Source organism: Pristis pectinata, chromosome 11 (genome assembly GCF_009764475.1).
Source record: "Pristis pectinata isolate sPriPec2 chromosome 11, sPriPec2.1.pri, whole genome shotgun sequence".
Classification (NCBI taxonomy): domain Eukaryota; kingdom Metazoa; phylum Chordata; class Chondrichthyes; order Rhinopristiformes; family Pristidae; genus Pristis; species Pristis pectinata.
The window spans coordinates 5,248,640-5,272,521 of NC_067415.1; the positions used below are offsets into that span (position 1 = coordinate 5,248,640).

Consider the following 23,882-nt stretch of genomic DNA (forward strand, 5'->3'; position numbering starts at 1 on the left):
TAGTGGACAACAAGGAAGGCTATCAAAGCTTGCAGTGTGATCTTGACCAGCTAAGTAAATGGGCTGAATTTGAGGTGTTGCATTTCAGGAGGACAAAGCAGGCTAAGACTTGCACAGTGAATGATAGGGCTTTGAGATGTGCGGTAGAACAAAGGGACTTGGGAATACAGGTCTATAGTTCCTTGAAAGTGGCGTCACAGGTAGATAGGGTCGTAAAGAGAGCTTTTGGCACTTTGGCCTTCATGAATCAGGGCATTGAGTACTGGAGTTGGGATGTTTTGTTGAAGTCTTACAAGGCATTGGTGAGGCCAAATTTGGTGTATCGTGTGCAGTTCTGGTCACCTACCTACACAAGAGATATCAATAAGCTTGAAAGAGTGCAAAGAAAATTTATAAGGATGTTGCCGGGACTTGAGTTAAAGGGAAAGGTCGAATACGTTAGGACTTTATTCCCTGGAGCGCAGGGGAATGAAGGAAGATCTTGTAGAAGTATACAAAATTATGAGGGGTATAGATAGGGTGAATACATGCAGGCTTTTTCCCCTTAGGTTGGGTGAGACTAGAATTAGAGGATATAAGTTTAGGGTAAAATATATATGGGGAATCTGAGGGGAAACTTCTTCATTCAGAGGGTGGTCCGAGTATGGAACGTGCTGCCAGCGGAAGTGGTAGATAGGGGTTCAATTGCAACATTTAATAGTAGTTTGGATAGGTACATGGATGGGGAGGGGTTTGAAGGGATATGGTCCAGGTGCAGGTAGATGAGCCGAGGCAGAAGATCAGGTGGCGTGGACTAGATGGGCCGAAGAGCCTGTTTCTGTGCTGTAGTATTCTATGACTGTATAAGAGTGGATAGGAAAAAGTTCTTTATCCAATGTTGTTGGAGCATAAGGAGTAGCACAGAATGCCAAAGGTAGTAAGTTAGAAAAAGAAGGATCTTTTATGTGAAACTTCAATAAATATTTGTAGTAGGGTCAATTCAACAGAAAGAAGACAGTGCATTTATTTTTAAAGTAATGAGACAGTTGCCTTCACTCTTAATTTCAAACCCTTTCATTTCATTCACTTTGATTTCACCCTAAGTTAACTTTTTTTGCCTTTAATATCTTAAATAACAGATAACCTGAAAAACCTGGAAATGTGTTCTTTGTAGATGCTTGGTAAAATTTAGCAAACTTAAAGGTTCATTTAGTAAACAAAGATCAGGTTGTTTTCACATTTTAAGCAAAGAGTGAAGGGTGAGGGAGGTCATTGAAGTACGTACTTGAATTTAGAACATAGAACATTACAGCACAGTACAGGCCCTTCAGCCCACGATGTTGTGCTGACATTTTATCCTGCTCTATCTAACCCTTCCCTCCCACATAGCTCTCCATTTTTCTATCATTCATGTGCCTGTCTCGGAGTCTCTTAAATGTCCCTAATGTATCTGTCTCCACCACTACTCCAAAGGGTCCAATATCCTGGCAGGAATGTTTAATTTAGCTGTTGGGGAGGGTTTAAACTAATCTGGCAGAGGGATGGAACCTAGGATGTTAGGATACAAGATGTTAGGGTAAGGGAGGAGGTTTACAGAAACAAGTCCAAGACAGTGTGCAGTGAGGATGGCAAGAAGGACAGGCAGGTGAAAAGTCAGGGTAATTTGCTGAACAATAGAAGTACAACAAAATCAGTAGCAGATACTAGACTAAATGTACTATATTTAAATGCACGTAGCATTAAGAATAAAGTAGATGACCTAGTGGCACAACTGCAGATTAATAAATACGACATTGTGGCAATCACTGAGTCATGGCTTTATGACGGATGTGATTGGGAACTAAATGTCCAGGGGTACACAGTGTATAGGAAGGATAGGCGGGTAAGCAGAGGGGGAGGTGTGGCCATGATGGTTAGTAATGATATAAAATCAATAGAAAAGAAGGACATTGGGTCAGAAGAGGTGGAATCCTGATGGGTGGAGCTAAGAAATAGCAAGGGTAAAAGGACAATAGTAGCAGTTATATATAAGCCCCCGAATAGCAGTCAGGATGTGGACTATAAGTTGCAGTTAGAAATAGAAAAAACGTGTCAGAGTGACAACGTTAAGATAATTATGGGGGATTTTAACATGAAGGTGGACTGGGAAATCCAGCAAGGCAGTAGATTTCAGGAGAATGTCTACGGGACGGCTTTTTGGAGCAACTTGTTGATGAGCCCACCAGAGGATCGGCTGTTTAGGATTGGGTGCTGTGTAATGAACCGGAGGTGATTAGGGAACTAAAGGTAAAGGAACCATTAGGAACTAGTGATCACAATATGATTGAATTCAGTTTCAAATTTGAGAAGGAGAAGCTGATAACTGGTGTATCGATATTTCAGTGGAACAAAGGAAATTACAGTGGCATGAGAGAGGAGCTGGCCCAAATTGATTGGAAGAGTAAGCTGGCTGGAGGGACGGCAGAGCAGAAATGGATGGAATTTCTCCAAGAAATAAGGAAACTGCAAGATAGATATCTTCCAAGAAAAAAGGTTTTGAATGGAAAAAAGCACAAATGTGGATAACAAGAGAGGTGAAGGCTAAAATAAAAGCAAAAGGGAGGGCATACAAGGAAGCAAAAATTAGTGGGAAAACAGAAGACTGGGAGACTTTTTAAAAACCTGCAGAAAGAAACTAAGAAGGTCATTAGGAAAGAAAAGATGAATTATGAAAGAAAGTTGTCAGATAACATTCAAAAGGATACTAAGAGTTTTTTAAAAATATATAAAGAGTAAAAGAGAGACACGGGTTGATATAGGACCAATCGATAATGGTGCGGGAGAGATTATAATGGATGATAAAGAGATGGCAGAGGAACTAACTGAGTATTTTGCATCGGTCTTCACTGTGGAGGACATCAGCAACATACCGAATAGTCAGGGGTCTCAAGGAATGGAACTGAGTTCAGTTAAGATTACTAGAGAGAAGGTGCTTGGAAAGCTAAATGGACTAAAGACTGATAAGTCTCCCAGACCAGATGAGGTGTATCCCCGGGTTCTGAAGGAGGCGGCTATAGAGATTGCGGAGGCACTGGTGATAATTTTCCAGGAATCGGCAGACTCCGGCATGGTTCTGGAGGTCTGGAGGGTCACAAATGTAGTATCGCTGTATAAGAAAGGTGGGAGGCAGCATAAAGGAAATTACAGACCTATTAGTGTGACATTGGTGGTGGGAAAGTTGTTAGAATCGATCCTCAAGGATGAGGTTATGGAATACCTAGAGGTGCAAGGCAAGATAGGTCCAAGCCAACATGGTTTCGTGAAGGGAAGATCCTGCCTGACCAACCTATTGGAGTTTTTTGAGGAAATCTCAGGCAGGGTGGATAAGGGAGAGGTGGTAGATGTTGTGTATTTAGACTTTCAAAAGGCCTTCGACAAGGTGCTGCACAAGAGGCTGATTAATAAGATGAGAGGTCATGGAATTACAGGTAGGATAACAGAATGGGTGGAGCATTGGCTGGTTGGCAGAAAGCAAAGGGTGAGAATAAAAGGATCCTGTTCTAGTTGGCTACCGGTTACTAGTGGTGTTCCGCAGGGGTCGGTGTTGGGGCCGCTTCTTTTTACTCTGTACATTAATGATTTGGATGATGGAGTAAATGGGTCTGTGGCTAAGTTTGCAGATGACACCAAGATAGGTGGAGGAGTAGGGAGTATTGAGGAGACAGGAAGGTTGCAGAGGGACCTAGATAGTTTAGGAGAATGGGCAAGGAAATGGCAGATGAGATTCAATGTTGAGAAATGTGCAGTTGTACACTTTGGAAACAGAAATAAATGGGCAGATTATCATCTAGAAGGGGAGAAAATTCAAAGTACAGAAGTACAAAGGGACTTGGGGGTACTCGTGCAGGATACCCTAAAGGTTAACCACCAGGTCGGATCGGCGGTAAGGAAAGCGAATGCTGTGTTGGCATTCATTTTGAGAGATACAGTGTATAAAAGTAAGGAAGTGTTGATGAGGCTCTACGGGGCACGAGTGAGGCCTCATTTGGAATACTGTGTACAGTTTTGGACCCCATATCTTAGGAAGGACGTGCTGATGTTGGAGAGGGTTCAGAGGAAATTTATGAAGATGATTCCTGGAATGAAAGGGCTTACATATGATGAGCGTTTGTCGGCTCTTGGACTGTACTACTGGAGTACAGATGAATGAGAGGGGACCTCATAGAAACATTTAGAATGTTGAAAGGACTGGACAGAGTAGATGTGGCCAAGCTGTTTCCCTTGGTGGGTGAGTCCAGGACCAGAGGGCACAATCTTAGAATTGGAGGGTACAGGTTTAAAACAGAGATGAGAGGAAATTTCTTTAGCCAGAGGGTAGTGAATTTATGGAATTCCTTGCCATGTACAGCAGTGGAGGCCAGGTCATTGGAGGTGTTTAAGGAGGAGATAGCTATCTAATTAGTCAAGGTATCAAGGGATATGGGGATAAGGCCAGAAATGGGGCTAGAATAGTTTTTTTTTGCTCATGGAGCAGACCCCCCATCCCCCCCCCCATTTCTCATTTCTTTTTTCTTTTTCCCCTGTTCTTTGGAGCACACTCGATGGGCTGAATGGCCTACTTCTGCTCCCTTGTCTTGTGATGTGATCTTGTGATCTCTGCTGGCAGTGCGTTCCACACACCCACCACTCTCTGTGTAAACACAAAAACTTGCCTCTGACATATTCCTTCCCCCGCCCGCCCCCATACCTTCCTCCAATCACCTTAAAATTATTTCCCCTCATGTTAGCCATTTTTGCCCTGGGACAAAGGCTCTGACTGTCCACTCGATCTATGCCTGTTATCATCTTGTACACCTCTATCAAGTCACCTCTCATCTTCCTTTGCTCCAAAGAGAAAAGCCCTAGCTCACTCAACCTATCCTCATAAGACATTCTCTCCAATCCAGGCAGCATCCTGGTAAATCTCCTCTGCACCCTCTCTAAAGCTTCCACATCCTTCCTATGATGAGGCAACCAGAACTGAACACAATACTCCCAAGTGTGGTCTAACCAGAATTCTATAGAGCTGCAACATCACCTCGCAGCTCTCGAATTCAATACCCAACTAATGAAGGCCAGCACACCATGTTTCTTCTTAACAACCTATCAACCTGTGTGGCAACCTTGAGGGAATTCCTTGAGGAATTTTTATGTTAATGATCAGTAAAACTGTTTGCTTATGATATAGTATTGGTGTTCATGAGAAAGTTGCCAGGATTAGAGGGACTGAGTTACGGAGAGAGGGTGAGCAGGCTAGGACTTGTTTCATTGGAGCATAGGAGGATGAGAGGTGATCTTACAGAGGTATATAAGATCATCGGGTATAGATAGATGAAGGCACACAGTCTTTTTCCCAGGGTTGGGGAATCAAGAACTCGAGGGCATAGGTTTAGGGTGAGAGGGGAGAGATTTAAACCATAGAAAACTACAGCACAGAAAACAGGCCATTCGGCCCTTTTAGTCTGTGCCGAAACATTATTCTGCTAGTCCCATTTACCTGCCCCCAGCCCATACCCCTCCAGACCCCTCTCGTCCATGTATCTATCCCATTTACTCTTAAAAGTTAAGAGCGAGCCCACATTTACCACATCAGATGGCAGCCCATTCCACACTCCCACCACTCTTTGAGTGAAGAAGTTCCCTCTAATGTTCCCCCTAAACCTTTCCCCTTTCACCCTAAAGCCACGTCCTATATTTAATAGGAACCTGAGGGACAACTTTTTTACCCAGAGGGTGGTCCATGTATGGAGCAAGATTCATGTACCTGTTATTGAGGCAAGTACAATAACAACATTTAAAAGGAACTCAGACAGGTACATGGATAGGAAGGTCTAGAGGGATATGGGCCAAACGCAGACAAATGGGACTAGCTTAGATGGGAATCTTGGTTGGCATGGACCAGTTGGGTCGAAGGGCCCGTTTCCGTGCTGTGTGACTCTATGACTATGACTCTATAAAGGGCAAGTGTTGAATTTGCTTAAACGGAACTTTTTATTGGCTGGGGGACTGCTACCTGCTGACCACTTCCATTCCCCATTGCTCTGGTCTGGATCTTTATGGATGACTTTGCTAGCCAAGACCATCTTGGAGATGAGCTTTGAGGCACTTAACTCTGTAGTGATATAATCGGTTCATGTGAGTGAACAGAAAAATTCTTCTGGTGATCAAAAACAAAGGCATGCCCTAAATTTTGCTGTCATTCAAAGCTGCCATTCAGTAATTCTAAATGTCTTTGACATTTAAAAGTTTAAAGCCTATCAAAAATGAAATAAATTAAAACACTGGAATAATAAGATATTTTAATAAGTAAAAAGATTAACAAAAATCACTAATAACATGAAGACAAACATACAATTTAAAAAAAAATCACTTGCTCTTATTTTCTTCACAGCTGTATAATTACTTTTCAGACAAATGGATTCATCGATGTTGGGGTCTGAGACAGATTCTCCAGCATGTCTGCTGGGCAGATAGGCAGGCATGGTAGTGTAGCAGTTAGCGTGACGCTGTTACAGCGCCAGCGACACAGGTTCAATTCTGGCCGCTGTCTTAGGAGCTTGTACATTCTCTCCGTGTCTGCGTGGGTTTCCTCTAGGTGCTCCGGTTTCGTCCCACATTCCAAAGACGTATGGGTTAGGAAGTTGTGGGCGTGCTATGTTGACGCCGGAAGCATGGTGACACTTGTGGGTTGCTCCCAGAACACTCTATGCAAAAGGTGCATTTCGCTGTGTGTTTTGATGTACATGTGACTAATAAAGAAAAGAAGGGGGGAGGTGTGGTGGTCCTTCAATGTACTGCACCATTGGCCTCCACGGCCTTGAAGATTGCCATACCCCTTCCCTTCCCCATTCAGGAAGGAATACCAAAACTCGCAGGCATGGGGAAACTATTGACAAAATACGGCAGAATTTGGTCAATTGTTTTAGATGTAGTTGAAAGCGTGCCACATTATTTTCTCTCCTGATGACCCTTTTTTTTAAAAAAAAGCTTGCAGTGCACTCAAGCTTGGTGATCAAATGTCATGCTTCGGTGAATTGAATTGCTTTTGTGTGATGTACAATTGCAGTGATGTAATCAAAAGCTGCACTGATTGCAATGCAGGCTTTGGTCATATGGTGGCACCAAATGAAAACTTTTACAATGAGACTTTCTTGCAAGTAACAGTCTTAACTTTTTTGGGATGTCTGAGTTTTATTTAAAATGAATCACAGGTTTTGCTTTTTTCCCTTTTAGTGATTGTTTGTTATTCATACACAAGTACCACTCCCACGCCAGCTTCAACAACGATACCCAGTGGGAGTGTAGCAACGGTCAAATCTCCCAGACCCGCTAGTCCTGCTTCCAATGTTGTTGTACTGCCAAGCGGAAGCACGGTGTATGTGAAAAGTGAGTGCTGTTTGTCTCATTTTATATGTGGCGAATGCCCTTGCACCCATTTTGAAGCATGGAAACCAGTTGTTGTAAATACTGTGTTTTATTCCTGGTTAATAACGTTGCATAGAATTAGATACTTATTCTTGACAGTGTAATTTCGTAGCAGAAACTGCTGGCCAGTTGTCTGCTCCATGGTAATCCACAAGCAAAATACTGCAGATTCTACGAGTATGACAAAAACTGCTGGAAATTACCTTTTTTGCAGAGCTGGGATAAGTTTCCATTCTGAAAGGCACTTGACCTGAAATATCAATTTTGTATTTCACTCCACAGATGCTGCCTGACCTGTTGTGCATTTACACCAGGACACATTGATCCCTCTGTATCTTGGAGCTTTGCAAGTCTCTTACCATTTAGATAACATGCTTCTCTATTTTCCCAGCCACACTTGGAGTATTGTGTATAGTTCTGATCGCCACATTACTGGAAGGATGTGGTAGCAATAGAATGCAGAAGCGACTCCAGTATTTTAGAACAGAACAGAACTGCACAGGAACAGGCCCTTCGGCCCACAGTGTTGTGCCAAACTATTTAAGCAAATGATGCCTAATTACATCAATCCCTTCTGCCTGCATGTGGCCCATATGCCTCCATTCTCTGCATATTTGCGTGCCTATCTATTTTGCCTATAGTGTCGTTGTAAGGAGAGGTTGGATAGGCTGGGTTTATTCTCACTGGAACGTAGGAGACTTGTGGCGGGGGGGGAAGGGGGTGACCTTGTAGAGGTTTGAAGATTGAGGGGCATAGATAGAATCTTTTTCCCAGGGCAAGGGAGTCTAGAATTAGAGGGCAGAGGTTTAAGGTGTGAGGGAAGAAATTTAAATGAGGTCCGTGGGGTAAGTTTTTCCGCACAGAGTGGTGGTTATCTGGAGCAAGCAGCCAGAGGAGTGGGTAGAAGTGGATGTAATTGCAACATTTAAAAGGCATTTGGACAGGTACTTGGATAGGAAAGGTGTAGAGGGATATGGGTCTAATGCAGGGAAATGGGACTGATAGTTGGGCGTCACAGTCGGCATGGACAAGGTGGGTTGAAAGGACCAGTTTGTGCTGTATATTTCTATGAAATGGGCATTTTCTCCACATTGTATTCTAATTGCCAGATCTTTGCCCTTTCACTTAACGTATCTGAATGCTTTCCTATTTACAACTTGCTCTTCTTGGTGTCATCAGCAAAGTTAGCGATCATACTATATGTGCTTTTGTAAAAGATCCTGTATAAATTGTAAAAAGTTGAGTCTCCAGCAGCAGTCCCTGTGGTACACCACTTAGTACATCTAGCTCATCAAGAAATCAGAGCCCACTGTGTTTTGTGTTAGCCAGCTATTCTTCTAACCTGCCAGTTACCTTCTATACCATGAGATTTCTTTTTGTAAGAAGCTTTAATGTGACACCTTATCAAGTGCATTTGGAAAATCTAAGGATAGTATATTCACTGGTTCCTCTTTGTTCACGACACGTTACAACTTCAACAAACTCTTAATAAGTTTGTCATGTGTGATTTTCCTTTTAGAAATGTTATAAATGCCTTACCATGACATCTTTAATAATAATTTCTAATGTAATGACACTTGTACTGCCAGGAGTGTTGTACTTTTGATGGGCCATAAGATGTTACCTATGCTAGTAGTTTGAAAGAACTTAATTATGTGCACTATTCAAAGAAGAGCGGAGAATTTGCCATGGATCTTAAGTTTCACCAACTGAGGTCTCAGAGGAAAAAGACTGACATTTCTATAGTGACATGCAAAACCCATGTATTTCATAGTCAAAGTAGTGCTTGTGATGTGTGCTTCACTGTAGTAGTGCAGGAAATTATGTACAGCAAGCTCCCAATAGTCATTTCTGCAGTGCCTTTATAATAGCAAAAGGCTTCAAGGCACAACAGTTACTTTAAAAAAAAAACGGTTCTTGCCATAAATTTCAATGCAGTTACATCTATTTCTCAATAGCAGCCACTGGGACTCCTTTATTGACCCAGACGTAAAATACAAGAACAGGAGGTTGTTCTAGAGCTATATAAAGCCCAAGGTAGACCACAGCTAGATTTCTGCCGACAATTCACATTGCCACGTTACTGGATATAATAGTGCCATAGAGGGTACAGAGAAGATTCTGAAATCGTTGGCAGGGCAGAAGATAGTTAACTATAAGGAAAGATTGGCCAGGGTGGTTTCCTTTGGGAAGACAGGAGGCTGAGGGTTGGTACAAAACAGAGATCTCAATAGGTTGAACAGGAAGGACCAGTTTCCTGAGGAAGCATGAGTAACTAGAGATGGAGATTTATTTGTATAAATAGAAAAGTAACAGTTCACTATAGTTGTAAATAGTTAGCAAAATTCTCAACACTAGTGAACTCGGTTTAGAGGATTCAGTGCCATAACTTATCAGGCCAGAGACTGAGAGCTAGAAAGTCAGATTAGGCTCATTAGGTCCTCCTCAGCCAGCTTGGGTATGATAGGCTGAGTGGTTCCCTTCCATTGCTATAAACTGTTATGATGAACGATTTGATGCTGAGACATGTAGGAAAAATTATTGGTATTGGTTTATTGGTATTGGTTTACTGTTGTCACTTGTACTGAGGTACAGTGAAAAACTTGTCTTACAGACCGATCATACAGGTCAATTCATTACACAGTGCAGTTATATTGAGTTAGTACAGAGTGCATTGATGTAGTACAGGTAAAAACAATAACGGTACAGTACAGAGTAAAGTGTCACAGCTACAGGGAAAGTGCAGTGCAATAAGGTGCAAGGTCACAACAAGGTAGATCATGAGGTCAGAGTCCATCTCATTGTGTAAGGGAACCATTCAATAGTCTTATCACAGTGGGGTAGAAGCTGTCCTTAAGTCTGGTGGTACGTGCCCTCAGGCTCTTGTATCTTCTGCCCGATGGAAGAGGAGAGAAGAGAGAATGTCATGGGGGGGTGGGGTCTTTGATTATGGGAGATGACCAAAAGCTTATTCAAAGGGTTAAGTTTTAAAAACATAATAGAAGAAAGAGAAATGGAGAATTTTGAGACTTGAATTCCAGAGCTTGGGACCTGCTAATCACACACATACCATGTGATAAGACCAGGCAATCACTTCTAGAGATTTTGATTGAGGGATAAATATTGACCAAGACTCTAGGCAGTAAACTGTTCAACCTTGAAATGGTGTCATGAGATCTTTAAGTTTACCTGAGAAAGGAGTTGCTCAGTTTAATGTCTCAGCTGAAAGGTGGCACCTCCAGTGATGTAATACTCGTGTTTGTGTAGATTTTTGTGCTCAAGGCTTTGGCGGTATCCTAATTCAGCACAGATTATGCAACAAAAGTGCAAGAAAGTGATAATGCAATGATAAAACTCTTCTGATGATTAACAATAGATGTCAACTGTCTGTTGTGATATTAACAATGCAGGTTGAGCAGTCCTGGGTTTGATCTTTAGTCTGTGCTGAATTAGCCAAGTACAGCTGGAGAAGCAGTAGTAGCAGCAGAATTTACCATTGTTGCCCCTTGGCCCGTGATGAATCCTATTTGCAATTCATTGACCCTTTGCTTTGGGGAAGTGTATAAACAGGCAGGTTGAACTTGATTTTGATGCCTTCATGGTTAGATCATTTGACACTCCTGTGTTATTGAGAAATGCACACTCTGTCCAAGAATATCTGAAAATATATTGCAGTTAGACTGGCAGTTTCAGCATGTTGGGGGAAATGGAGCTCTTAATATATACTTCTATTTCAGTAAGTTGCTTCTGTAGCTCATTAACTTTGGGGTTTACCTTTCCTTAATGTACAGGTGTTAGCTGTGCTGATGAAGATGACAAACCTCGTAAACGCAGGCGTACAAATTCATCGAGTTCTTCCCCTGTGGTACTTAAAGAGGTTCCCAAGTCAGCCACGCCAGTTGCCAAGTCGATTGCAGTTCCTGTTGGAAGTAGCCCGAAAGTGAGCAACATTATGCAGAGCATTGCAAACTCCATTCCCTCGCACATGTCACCAGTGAAAATTACTTTTACAAAGCCCACAACCCAAACGACAAACACAACTACTCAGAAGGTAAATCACTTTTGCAGTTGTCTTGGGTTATAACTCTTTTTAAAAGAATAAAATGGGAAAATGGGCCATTTGGTTAATTGCACATTCCAAGTGGAACTGAACCATTCAGGCCAGGAAAACCTATCCTGCATTAGCCCCTATCAACTAGGATTGTTGCATAGTGTTCCATAGCAGGGAAAGAAAAAATAGTGAAAGTCCCCAATTCTGATTGCTTTCCATTGAGAACTATGGATAATAGGTAAAGTTAGTGCAACGTTGCATTGTCTTCACAATTGAGCAGCTGACTCAGGCTTTCACTTGTAGGGTGGATGCATGGTTGAAGTGTAGCCAGTTTCCTCAAAACAATACTTCAGCATGATTAATTGTTTCAAAGAGGTGATGGTAAAAGACTTGGGAACAAAAATGCAGAGGTATTCTCAAGTTGAAGTGCTTACACTATAGGACATATAGTTAAGTTACTGGAATTAAATGCTGGAAAAATTCAGCAGGTCAGACAACATCTGTAGAAAGAGGAGCAGTTAGCATTTAGGGCCTGTGTCTTTCATTAGAACTGAGAAAGGGAGAAACCTGTTAATTTTGGTAGCAGAGAAGGTGGAGGGGGTAGCGATGTGTGGTCCTTCCCCACCTCTGCTACCAAGACTAATTGTATCACTCTCTCTCTGTTCTGATGAAGGATCCTGGACTGAAATGTTACTTGTTTCTCTTTCTACAGCTGTCATCTAACCTGATGATGATACTTTTACAGCATTTTCTGTTTTTATCTGTATCTGCAGTTTTTCTTCTTGACTTTCAGTTAAATTACTGGACCAGAGTTCTGGACCATGCATCCGGAAACACGTCGTATGGAGTATTTAAATTCAAGAAATTAAAGGAGAAATCTAGAACTTAAGAAAATGTTAATGGCCGTGAAACTGCTGGGTAGTTTTTCGGGGGGCGGGTGGGGGGGGGACATCAAGTTAAGTTGGGTCCTTCAGGGATGGAAATTTGTCCTTATGAGCTATCTTTTGCCTCCAGTGTGGTTGACCATCACGGGTAATTAGGGATGGACAATTAATGTTGGTATTGGCATCTTGTGAATGAATAAATAAAAACAGAACACCTTCAATGGCATAGACATACATTACATGAAGCATATTTCATAGTCCTATATCACAGAAACAAGTACTTTAGCTCAGCATGTCCAGGCTGACCACTGAGTACTCATCTATACTAATCCTCTATCAGAACTTGGCTAGTAGCCTTCTGTGCCTTGGCAATTCAAGTGCACATCCAGGTATGCATTAAATGTTGCAAGAGTGCCAGCTTCCACCAGTCATTTGACTCCTGGAAGCTTCCTTGTTTTGGTCCTGTTGTGTACTCAGGGCTCGTTTTGAACTGATGTTCGAGACTTGCATGATTTAGAGCTGTGAATATTTTTATTTTTAACCACAAGTAGCTGTTGTTGGTTAGGTAAATAAAAATCAATAATGAATTTCATCAGAATGGACCTTTACGCGAGGCATTACTTCGATAGATGCTGCATCAGTGACTACATTTCCAATAAGTACTTACTTTTCTCTGGACATCTTTGTAACTTCCTGGAGTTATGAAAGGTGGGATAAGTGTAAAAGACTCTCAAAGATTTAAAAGTTCTCTTTTTGTTTGTTTAAAAATAGGTGATAATTGTAACCACATCGCCGAGTTCAACGTTTGTACCCAATATTTTATCCAAGTCTCACAATTATGCTGCTGTGACCAAACTTGTGCCAACGTCAGTCATCACTACCACCACACAACGACAGCCAATGGTCATCACTGCCACGCAGCCACCCTTTACTGTTGGCAGCACTCCTTCATCCTCTGCTACTGCTATGTCTATGATTTCATCAACGTCTTCTGTTGTAATGTCAACAATAGCTCAAGGTAATGGAAAGACTGCATTAGTTTAAAACAGTCTCATTATCTGTTATTTTAAACATATTCTCCAAGCTTTCATTTCAAGTCATTTTCACATGCACCACTTTACTGCCTGCTAGAATTGGGATAACACCACAAGCAGCAAGAATGAAGTTTGAACATGGAACAGTACAACGTAGGAATGTTGCTTATTGAGTAATTAAGTAGTTTATTGAGACACATGCTTGAGTTTCTTGGCTTTGAGTCCAGTTCTGGATGTTTTACTCTTGGCATTCAAGATGACAAGCACCTCGACCTGAGTTTTTAATGAAGTAGTGTCTGTATTCAGCTTTCCACAATAGCACCATCTTGGTGGGAAACGGAATGTAGGCACTCACTGCCATGTCTATGTGATGAGTACTGAAGTAATATTCCATCTAGTGATGTGAGTTACTGGGCACTGTGCTTTTTGCTGTAAGCTGTTGAAATGTGGTATCTCTTATAACTCCAGACTGCCCCAAAGCACTTTACAGTCAATGAAATGATGATGGTGTGAAAATATAGGAAAGCACTCAGTAAAGTTCCATTGGGAGAAATGAGAAAATAAATTTCCTTTGCTTAAGGAATGTTGACTGGATAAATGTTGACCAGGGCTCTGAGCTGAACTTCCCCGCTCTCTTTTAAATAATGCTATGGGTTATTTTTATGTCCACCTAGGGCTTGTTATGATGTCTCATTGGCACTTGTAACAGTACATAGTTCTGAGGGTGCTGTGGGTCTTTGACTGTGTTGGTTTTTTTTTGAATAAGCATTTATTATTAGTGTTTATTTTAAGGAATCAATCTCGAGAATATTTGAGCCACAGAGTGAGCTGCTTTAATTAAACCACTTCGTAAAACAAAATTACTGTTCCTTTTCTCCCCGGCAGGTGCATCTGGTACTGCGGTAAAAGTCACTGCAGCCAGGCTTCAGTCTCCTAAAACACCAACCCAGATCTTGACCCAGTTTCCCAAACAGCAGCAGCAGCAGCAGGTTTCCCAGTCTCCACAACAGCAGTCCCAGCAGTCTCAGACCTCGCCTGGTGTCAAACCCACCATTCAAATCAAGCAAGAGTCGGGTAAGTTGAAAATGAGGTAATGATTTTACTTAAACTTGAAATAACTGGTCAGTAACAATAAAATGGACTTCCATATATGCATCTGGAAATTTGTGCTTTTTTTTTGTCAGTTTTATAAAATTGATTATCTCGTAAAACTCTGATAATCTGGCACTCTCTGAACTTTGGTGCTAGACTGGCAGATTTTCGGGATTATTTGATGCTACTCCTATTAATATCCCAACGCACTTTCAATTCACATTTCAGTTTAGCTGTTATGCAGTAGTGTAGTAATATTTTCAGAGAACTGCTGAGTTTATTAGGTCCAGTGAGATTATGAGGGGTGCTGGAAGTAGGGCCCCAGTGAGTTTGTAAGGAGCACAGAAAACATCACCTTGTGAGCCAGGTGTCACACCAGTGGGGTTTCCAAACAATCAGACACCAGATTATCAGAGTTTTACACTAATGTGTTTGTGCAGTCTATAGCACAACAGTTTACATACAGCATGTTCTCCACGTTCATTGGAGAAGATAAGTTTGAGTTTTTCTTCAATTATGTCACTTTTTGAGTTTTTATATTTAAAAATGTGTAGAATGCATGATATGGAGGCACTAAGCGATTGAGTTTGATTGAAATGCAAAACCAAAAACACAGAGATGCTATAAATCTGGAATAAAACTCCAAAAAAATGCCAGAAGTATTGTGCAGCATCAAGCAGCTTCTCTAGAGAGAGATGGAGTTGATGTTTCCAATTGACCTGCTACATTAACTCTGTTTCTCTCTCCACAGATATTGCCTGGCCTCCTCTTTATTTTCTGTAAGCTTGGCTTCTTTACAATTATGAAGTGATTTTGTAATTTGGAGTAAACATATCTCAACATATAACCTGATGGTAATCTGTCTGTCAGTGCAAAGTGTGCTTCAACACTCTGCAATCAGAGTGATCAAGCTATTGAAAAGTTTAGTTTTCAGTGTATAATTAAGTGCTAAATTCTTCCAGAAACGACATTATTAAATATGTGGTGCTGCTTTAGAGACTTCATTAAGTATTTCCACCCTTGGCGTTTATAAACAAAAATCCCGTAATTGCAAATGGAAAAGTAAGAGAGATTGAATGAACTGAAGAAAGATGTTAAAGGTTTTTAATGGAGACAGAAGAGACTGCAGATGTTGAAGATCCAGAGCAACACAAAGGAGCTGGAGAGACCCAAAATGTCAACTATCCATTTCCCTCCATAGATACTGCCTGACCTGCTGAGTTCCTCCAGCTCCTTTGTATGTTGCTTAAAGGTTTTAACTGTTTGAGAGCCATTTAGGTCAAGAGCTTCATTGGTTACAATTGCAACCATTAATTTACACCTATCTTAATCTCTAGTAATGGATCTGGGGTTCTGATTTTGGATGTGTTTCCTAAAGAGTCAACAGCATTAACAGCCTGCTTACCTTTAGACCCTAAATTTCAGACGATACAAAATTGTGACCAATCTGTACTTGAGATTTGAGGGTTGGATTACCACAGCTTGCAAATGTTCATAATTTCAGCACCTTGATCTTCATAGTTTTAAAGGCACAGTCCATTTGGATACCAGTGCATCTAGACCAAGAGCTGTTGGTCATTGTTTGGTTATCTTGGACAGAGCATCATAATGGTATTAAGGTCCTTTTGATTAATGTGAGAGATGGAAACATCAGTAAGCATTTTCTGATTACTGTCCAGATACTCCTCTTCCTGGAAAGTGCATGTGTGTGATCATCAGGCGAGAACAAGATCAGGTTTGATCATGATGCTCTCCTCAATCAAATACTCTGCCATAAAGGATGAATATTTGAAATGAAACTACCTTGCACAAGAACATGCCTTCAGGAGAGGAAGAGAGAACCTGGGGTGGGAAGGAACAAAATTGAAAGTAAAGCACTTTTTCTTTCTTAATTTATTCAGTATTAAGGGCACCTTTTAGCGCTCGTGCTGTGGCCCCTGGTCCCAAGATGATGCCGGAGGGCGTTACTGTTTCAGGTGTGCACAGTGAATGTGGGTTATATCAAAAAGTAATCAGTTGGTGACAGATTATAAACAAGTCCCTCCCCACCACTTACCCACGAGGGAGAGAGAGCGGAGAAGAGTTTCCTAGCCTAGTACTTAGACTGTGTGCATTGCAAGGGAATCTTTTTGGTAATTTTCTGAATTCTCCGTACCATTAAAAGAGGAAGGTATGGAGCAGACCAACCAGTTTTACAAAACTATATAGTTCTATCATTCCTGCATTCTTATAAACAAAAATGTGAGATGGAAACCATGCAGGTTTGCACAGAATTGCAGTGATGAAGTGCCAGTGCATCCAAGTGCAATCTTTTCTCTTGAGGTCCTGGTTTCAAGACACACTCTTGAGACTTGATCAAATAATCCAGGGTGGTGCTCCAGTGCATTGCCAAGGTATTGCTGCAATACTCTTTTGGATATAGGGTTAAACCGATTCCTTGACTACCTTTTCAGGGGGCTGTAAGAAAATTTGATGAAGAGTAAGGATTTCATCTTTTCTGTCCTGGTCAATATTTATCCCTCATCCATTGATAATCTCATTGTTTGTAAGCCTTGCCATATGAAAATTGACTGCAAAATCTGGAATCCTTTTTCTCAGGGATTGAAAGATGGAGAATCCTGATTTTAATATAGCCCCCATTTTAAGTTATACTTTTTTTGTGTAAATTTCAAATTCCTCTGTGGACTTTTTTAATGAAATTGCCGACATGAACATATTGCAAATAAATCCTAGCTCTCAATGATGCTGCAGTGTCCCTTCTTGCACCCACCCCTCCTCCCTAGACTGAATGATTTCAGTGTGAACTCGAGTAAGAGATGAGCCAGATGGATGTGACCTGTGGAATGAGTTGCATTAGTGATGTGCCAGCTATAAACAGTGAAGGCAATGTGAAGAGAGAAGAGATGGTTATGATTTGAGACCAGATGTCTTGAGATTGAATTGTGCTATCAAGCAACCGTCCTGCTTTAGTCCTATCGCTTTCCTCCCCACCACTTACCCAGAGCAGAGGGGAGTTTCCCAACCTGGTACTTAGACTGTGTACATTGCAAGGGAATCTCTTTGGTAATTTTCTGAATCCTCTATACATCGCCTCAAAAGAGGGAGCTATGGAGCAGACCAACCAGTTTTATAAAACAATATGGTCCTCTCATTCCTGCATGCTCCCACATCCTCCAGCTGCCTTGGGTTTCCGCCACATCGTCCAATTATGACATGATTAGTGAGCAGAAAACATGATGTAAAGGGAGGAAAGCACGACAGATTTGTGCAATAGCACGTCAAGTCCAACAGCAGAGCAAAGTCCTTTGATTTTTATATTCATTGCATAACATTAATTTGCAGATGATATTTTTAATGAAAAAGTTTTTGAAGCTTGAAGTTGTTTTCAGATTGTTGCTGTTAACTGCTTTTTATTATAAAGTGAGTTTTTACTTTGCTCTCTAATTTTAAACAGTTTCATCAGATGAGCTGTATTGAGCTAAATACTGCAATGTATTGGGCTAAATACATATTCAGCTGGAAACTTCAGTTATAGATACACTGAGTCTGGCAGAATTTCAGTACTAAGGTAAAATGGTCCATAGGTTTTAAACTGCCAGTCGGGGGGGGGGGGGGGGGGGGGGGGGGGGGAGTCTATCTGTATTTGCAATTCACCCCTTGTTTCCTTTTTTCTTTTAAATAAAAAGGAATTTGTCTTTTGAAATTGCTCGCATCCCATTGTATTTTTAAGATATTTATTTATTAGTCACATGTACATCAAAACACACAGTAAAATGTGACTTTTTGCATTACTGAGAATGTGCTGGGGGCAGCCTGCAAGTGTCACCACTCTTCTGGTGCCAACATAGCATGCCCACAGCTCCTAACCTGTACGTCTTTGGAATGTGGGAGGAAACTGGAGCACCTGAAGGAAACCCACGCAGACACGGGGAGAACGTACAAATTCCGTGCAGCAGCTGGCGCTGTAATAGTGTTACGGTAACCACTATACTACCGTGATTTTCATTTGCAAATCACCAACTACAGTGGGTTTGGGAGATAGAAATCCTATTTCTTCCTGCTGTGGTAGATCTTTGCTGGATGAAGTTCATACTGTTCATACTTTTCAAGACAGATCACTTGCATCCCCAGTCCATGCTTCATGGCTGACTAATCATTGCTGTTAAATCTCTACTTTATTGAATGGGAAAGGATTTTGTATTGTTTCTGGACCAGTGACATACAACCTGAATTATAGCTTATGCTTTTGGCAGGTGTGAAGATAATAACGCAGCAGATGCAGCCTAGTAAAATTCTGCCAAAACCAGTCACAATGTCTAGTACAAGCACTTCACCCATCATGGTGGTTAGCAGCAACGGTGCTATCATGACAACCAAACTGGTTACTACACCGACAGGTGAGTGTTACAAATATAGAACATTTAAAATGACACAAAATACGCTGTCCAAATCCTGGTTGTGTCGTTTTGACTTGAAAAGGATTGACATTTTAAGGTTTGTGTAAATAAGTTCATACAAAGTATAACTTTAAATGTTATTGCAGCTTGCGTGATATATTATTTAAATATGTGTGTGCCCTCTTGTGTAACAGGCACCCAAACTACCTATACACGTCCTACATTAAATCCCACCATCAGTGCCCGTATGGCAGCCTCTCCAGGATCTGCCACCTACATGAAAACTACAAGTGGCAGCATCATCACTGTGGTACCAAAATCACTTGCCACGTCCCTAGGTGGAAAGATTATCAGCAGCAGCATTGTGTCTGGTTAGTATTCACCTGTACAGCTGTTAACAATGAAAATTGCTCAAAGACTCACCTGTGACACCAGCAGGGTAGAGAAATTTGGCTGGGGTCTGGAATTCAGAGATAGGCGAATAGTAAAAATCTTTCTCGCGTTGGAACCTATATTGAGGTGTAGTGTCTTATTGTGGTTCCTTAGCACAAAAGATGTGGTATTATTAAATATACAATGCAGAACTTCCCTAGTCAAATATTTCACTGTGTAATCCCTCTATCTTCCAAGTATCTTACAGTAACAATATTTGAAAGTTAATCAAATATCTTTCATTTCTCCCTACTCTTATCACTGTTTTATTCCTTGGCTTTAGGTGCCTTTGTAGTTTTCATTATAAATTTTTGTTTTAATCTCCATTTTCTGCCTTCATTTGGAGAATGTTTGGCATGTGATAAATGTTGTTCAGCTGAGTTTGTTCTTGTACTAGCCTGATTACATTCAATAACATTCCTTATTAATGCATTGCCAATAGGAACAACAACCAAAATAACAACCATCCCAATGACTTCTATGACATCAAAACCAAATGTTATTGTTGTGCAGAAGACTGCAGGGAAGGGAACAACTATCCAGGGAATTCCAGGAAAAAATGTGGTCACGACATTGTTAAATGCAGGGGTAAGTAAATAGCTAACTCTCAGACATTTAGTATCATGCTGCTTCCCCACAGTAATCTTATACAACGCTCTATGGATGAAGGTCACAGAAAACTTATAAGGTTCCACAAAATAAGATGTGCAGCAGTGGAATGCAAGTGTGTTTGTTTCATTAAGGAAGGTGATAGTTGGATTTGTGCGTTGAGAACTCACCAGTGTCACTGCTTGCCCATTCTCTTGTTAAGGAGCATTTTCTTGCTTTATGGGAAGAAAATAAAGGGAAGGAAAGCTAAGTCGTCCTAGCTATTGATGCTCACTTCCTGGGGCAGGTTTGATTTAGTAGATGGTTTGAATCAAGAAGGCTGAGCACAGATCCAGCTACAAGAGAAAATTATCTGGAGTTCATGATATAAGATAAGATATCTTTATTAGCTACATGTACATCGAAACACAGTGAAATGCATTCTTTGCGTAGTGTTCTGGGGGGCAGCCCGCAAGTGTCGCCACGCTTCCGACGCCAACATAGCATGCATGATATGTTGGCAACTGTACTACTTATCGTTTATGACATAGAGGCTGCAATATAACTTCAACTAAAACGTGATTGAAATGCAAATCATTCTGGTACTAGATGCCTTTGCAAGCCATAAGTGTATGTATGGGTCTGTTCTGTGTACTTCACCTTTCAAAGCACTTACTTCTATTTTTCTACCACTTTTCCTCCCCACTTTTTGTTTTCATGCAGGGTGAGAAGACCATTCAGGCAGTACCTGCAGGGACAAAGCCAGCAATTATCACAGCAACAAGACCTATCACTAAAATGATTGTGGCTCAGCCAAAAGGGGTGGGTTCATCAGTGCAGCCCACTACAAAAATCATCCCCACCAAGATTCTCTATGGACAGCAAGGAAAAACGCAGGTGAGTGGGTTCTTGGACCGCAGAAGCAAAACACAGAAAACACTTGCTTGATGTAGCTGATGAAGAGTCCCATCTGAAATATTTAATGTCTTCTTTTAGATCTATATTTTTCTCAAGCTCATGTTTCAGGCAATATTTGTTTTACTTCATTGGATTAGATTATCATGAAAAGTAAGGAGTGGGAGTTGGATGTTAGCTCATGTATGGGGAAGTGGACTGATCTGAATGAGACCTGGGTTCTGCTCAGTCATCATCTTGCAGATGGTTGGGTTGTTATGGGAGAACTGTTGCAGAAGATTGCCCAAAAATTGGTGGGCAGCTTTTCTCAGGTTGGCCATGCAACTGGGTCTGGATAAGTAGCCAGTGACAGGCATCCTACCAGGAGACAAAGCTTCTCCCTCAACCAGGTATGCCTGAGTGCTCTTTTGGTAAATGGTTTTGAATATTGGACAGATGCCTTTTTGTTTTGCTGTTAGATTATGTGCATATAATTGAGTACCATCTCCTCGCTCACTCTTGAATCTTGCTGCCTTCCTGTATAGGTGTTAAGTTTCCAAAGGCTGTTCCATTTATAGTAATAAAGTTTGCTTATCTGTACACATTGCAGGTTCTAATTAAGCCAAAGCCTGTGGCTTTCCAGGCCACAATGGTGAGTGAGCAGACCCGCCAACTGGTGAGTGAAACTCTACAGCAGGTCTCGAGAGTGACAGAGGGGAGCAACGTGCCTGGTCAAGAAAGCAGTCTGAAAGAAGAAACGCAATCCTTTGCAGAGGGCGGCAGTGGGAGTCTGGCCTCCAGTGACTCTGTACAAAGCTCGCATGGTACAAACTCACTAAATGCTTTATTTTTTTATTTAATAAACGGAATTAGATGGGTTTGTGCATATACTTCATTGGAACTGCAAGGAAGGCAGGTCAGAGTTCAGAAGAAGCAAGGCTGAAGTGTGTTTAGCAGATTTAATAGCTGAATGAGATTATTTAAAAAATTGTATTCAGGTGGTTCCAGAACTTCTCTTGTCTGTGCGTCCCTTCCATCTTCCATCTCCCACTGCCTGTATTTTACATGGGAAATCCTAAGGATGCTGCATAGACCATGCCTATGATACAGAAAGGGTGAGTAAAATGCTTCCTATTGACCCATGATAGGAATTGTATTTTATTGGTTTAAAATGCAACCTTGTTTGGTGTATATTTACATTAAGTAATTGTTTTTTGCCCTTTTTGTGGAATGAGAAGGCAAAGGAGGGGGGCATGTTCACCAAAATGTCAGGGAAAGTCACAGGTTTTTGAAGGAGTTTCAACTGTTCAATTCTCATAAACCAACAACTAGTTTTTATTATTGGGTGAGCTTTTTGCACACTACACACTTTGACTTGGAATAAGGTTTCCCGTCCTTTCTCCCCTCGGACCTCTTATTCTTTAATCAAGAAATAGCATGCAGCCATTTCTCCCAGTCCCTCCATACTTTTCTCTGTGTGGTTTGAGTAATTGGAATTCTTCTTTGGAGAAACTGTACCTGTTGTCATTTATGTTGTTATAATGATAAAACACGTTTGAACATAAATATGTACAATTGAATGCCTAATTAGATTTTAGTCAGATTTTCAGAATTCCCTTTTTATTAGGACATTTAATTTGGTTGGGTAGGAACGCACAACAGGTTGTGAACAGCACAATTTCAAAAGTAATCAATTTATAGCTTTTCAGAAAATGATTTAAACATTTTAAAATGCAGCTTATAAAATGTCAGATTTTAATTTTGTGCTATATTAGCTAATCATTAGGCATTGTTTAATGAATCATCTGAAGTCATGCTTAATGTCATATGTTCCCAATATTTACATATTGATAACCTCTTTTCTAGCTTTTTGCTTTGTTTTAAGAATATTCACTTCGTATTTGGCAAGTATTATTAGGGAGAGGAAGGCTGACTTTAATCCAGTTGAGAAAGGTTCTACCATTACATCTTAGGGGTTCCAAATTAGTTTCCCTCATTTAAGGCCTCCAAGGCATTAAATAATTCGAAATATTTGTTCATTTGCTCTTGCAAGCCTCCTGGTAGTTGAATGGAGAAGAGAATTGCAAAATTATTCTGCCCTCTCATTTCAGAATGCTGCAAGATGCAGGGTCACATGAAACCAAGACATTGATTTAAAATTTTTTGAAGTGTTGATCTTGCAGAAAAGTGAATGTGAATCCAGGTTTAATTTTGCATCCAGTGCTGGAGTATTCTGCAATATGCTGTAAATTCTTCTGTTTGATGTAGAATAGTTATCAATACTGATAAACAGAGATTTTAAGTGCCCTCTTTGAAGAAAGGGGAGGTAGAGTGCCTCATAAATGTGGAACTTACTTTGTGGAGGCAGCATTTTTAAACGCAAAACCTTGTCTTCCTTAACCCCTGCTTGTTGTTTTGTCTTAATTGTCGCACTAGGCAAAAGCCGATCGTACATCGAGGTACAGAAAACCCGAAATAATTATTTGAGTAAGTCCAGATATTGTGCCGTCCCTTTACTTTTTTTTCAAAAACTGCCCACCCCTTGTAAGTCTACATGGGATGTGATTCACAACGTGTAATTTGTGTCGTCTTCCTCTTTTTGGTTTTATCCTTTTTGATTATGCAGTATTATTGTTCATTTCACCTTGTACAGAATATATTTTTAAAAAATAAATCATAAGACTGTCACTGAATGTTCTTTGCCTTATTTTTCATGTTTTTGTTCCATACTCCCCTTTTCAACTAAGTTGTTCTGTTTAAACTGACAGTCTACTATTCCAGTCATGCTGGAGCTGATAAATTTTTGTCCGTGTACACCTGTTGAATCTGTAGCACGATTCCAGCAGGATAAGTTTTGATGGGAACAGAAATCAGTACAATTTTCAGAAGTGTGTAATCATTGCATATTATTCTCTGGAGGGTTGGTTTTAAAGAGACAGACGTGTTCCTTTCCTTTATCTTGTCCTTGGGAGTTCACGTCCTTCTCCAATTTTGTGTTTCAGACTTCTGTTGTTTTTCATTCAGGTTTGATATTCCTGAGACCCTTGAATCTCAATTTTTATTAAAATGAACATGCCTCAATCTACAG

General features: G+C 40.8%; 1 protein-coding gene across 11 annotated transcripts in view; it reads left to right on the plus strand.

Moving 5' to 3' along the window:
• emsy (EMSY transcriptional repressor, BRCA2 interacting) overlaps nucleotides 1–23,882 on the plus strand; it is a 75,422-nt gene that overhangs the window by 16,640 nt on the left and 34,900 nt on the right. For 6 of the 11 annotated variants that reach the window (XM_052025666.1, XM_052025664.1, XM_052025665.1 and 3 more), the window contains 11 exons: nucleotides 7,231–7,383; nucleotides 11,214–11,473; nucleotides 13,129–13,375; nucleotides 14,277–14,465; nucleotides 16,385–16,459; nucleotides 18,737–18,880; nucleotides 19,075–19,251; nucleotides 19,755–19,900; nucleotides 20,624–20,797; nucleotides 21,405–21,618; nucleotides 23,231–23,281. In XM_052025666.1, coding sequence (XP_051881626.1) covers nucleotides 7,231–7,383; nucleotides 11,214–11,473; nucleotides 13,129–13,375; nucleotides 14,277–14,465; nucleotides 16,385–16,459; nucleotides 18,737–18,880; nucleotides 19,075–19,251; nucleotides 19,755–19,900; nucleotides 20,624–20,797; nucleotides 21,405–21,618; nucleotides 23,231–23,281 — 1,830 coding nt within the window. The remainder of the gene's footprint in view (nucleotides 1–7,230; nucleotides 7,384–11,213; nucleotides 11,474–13,128; nucleotides 13,376–14,276; nucleotides 14,466–16,384; nucleotides 16,460–18,736; nucleotides 18,881–19,074; nucleotides 19,252–19,754; nucleotides 19,901–20,623; nucleotides 20,798–21,404; nucleotides 21,619–23,230; nucleotides 23,282–23,882) is intronic. The other 5 variants (XM_052025668.1, XM_052025671.1, XM_052025673.1 and 2 more) reach the window with 3 other exon arrangements.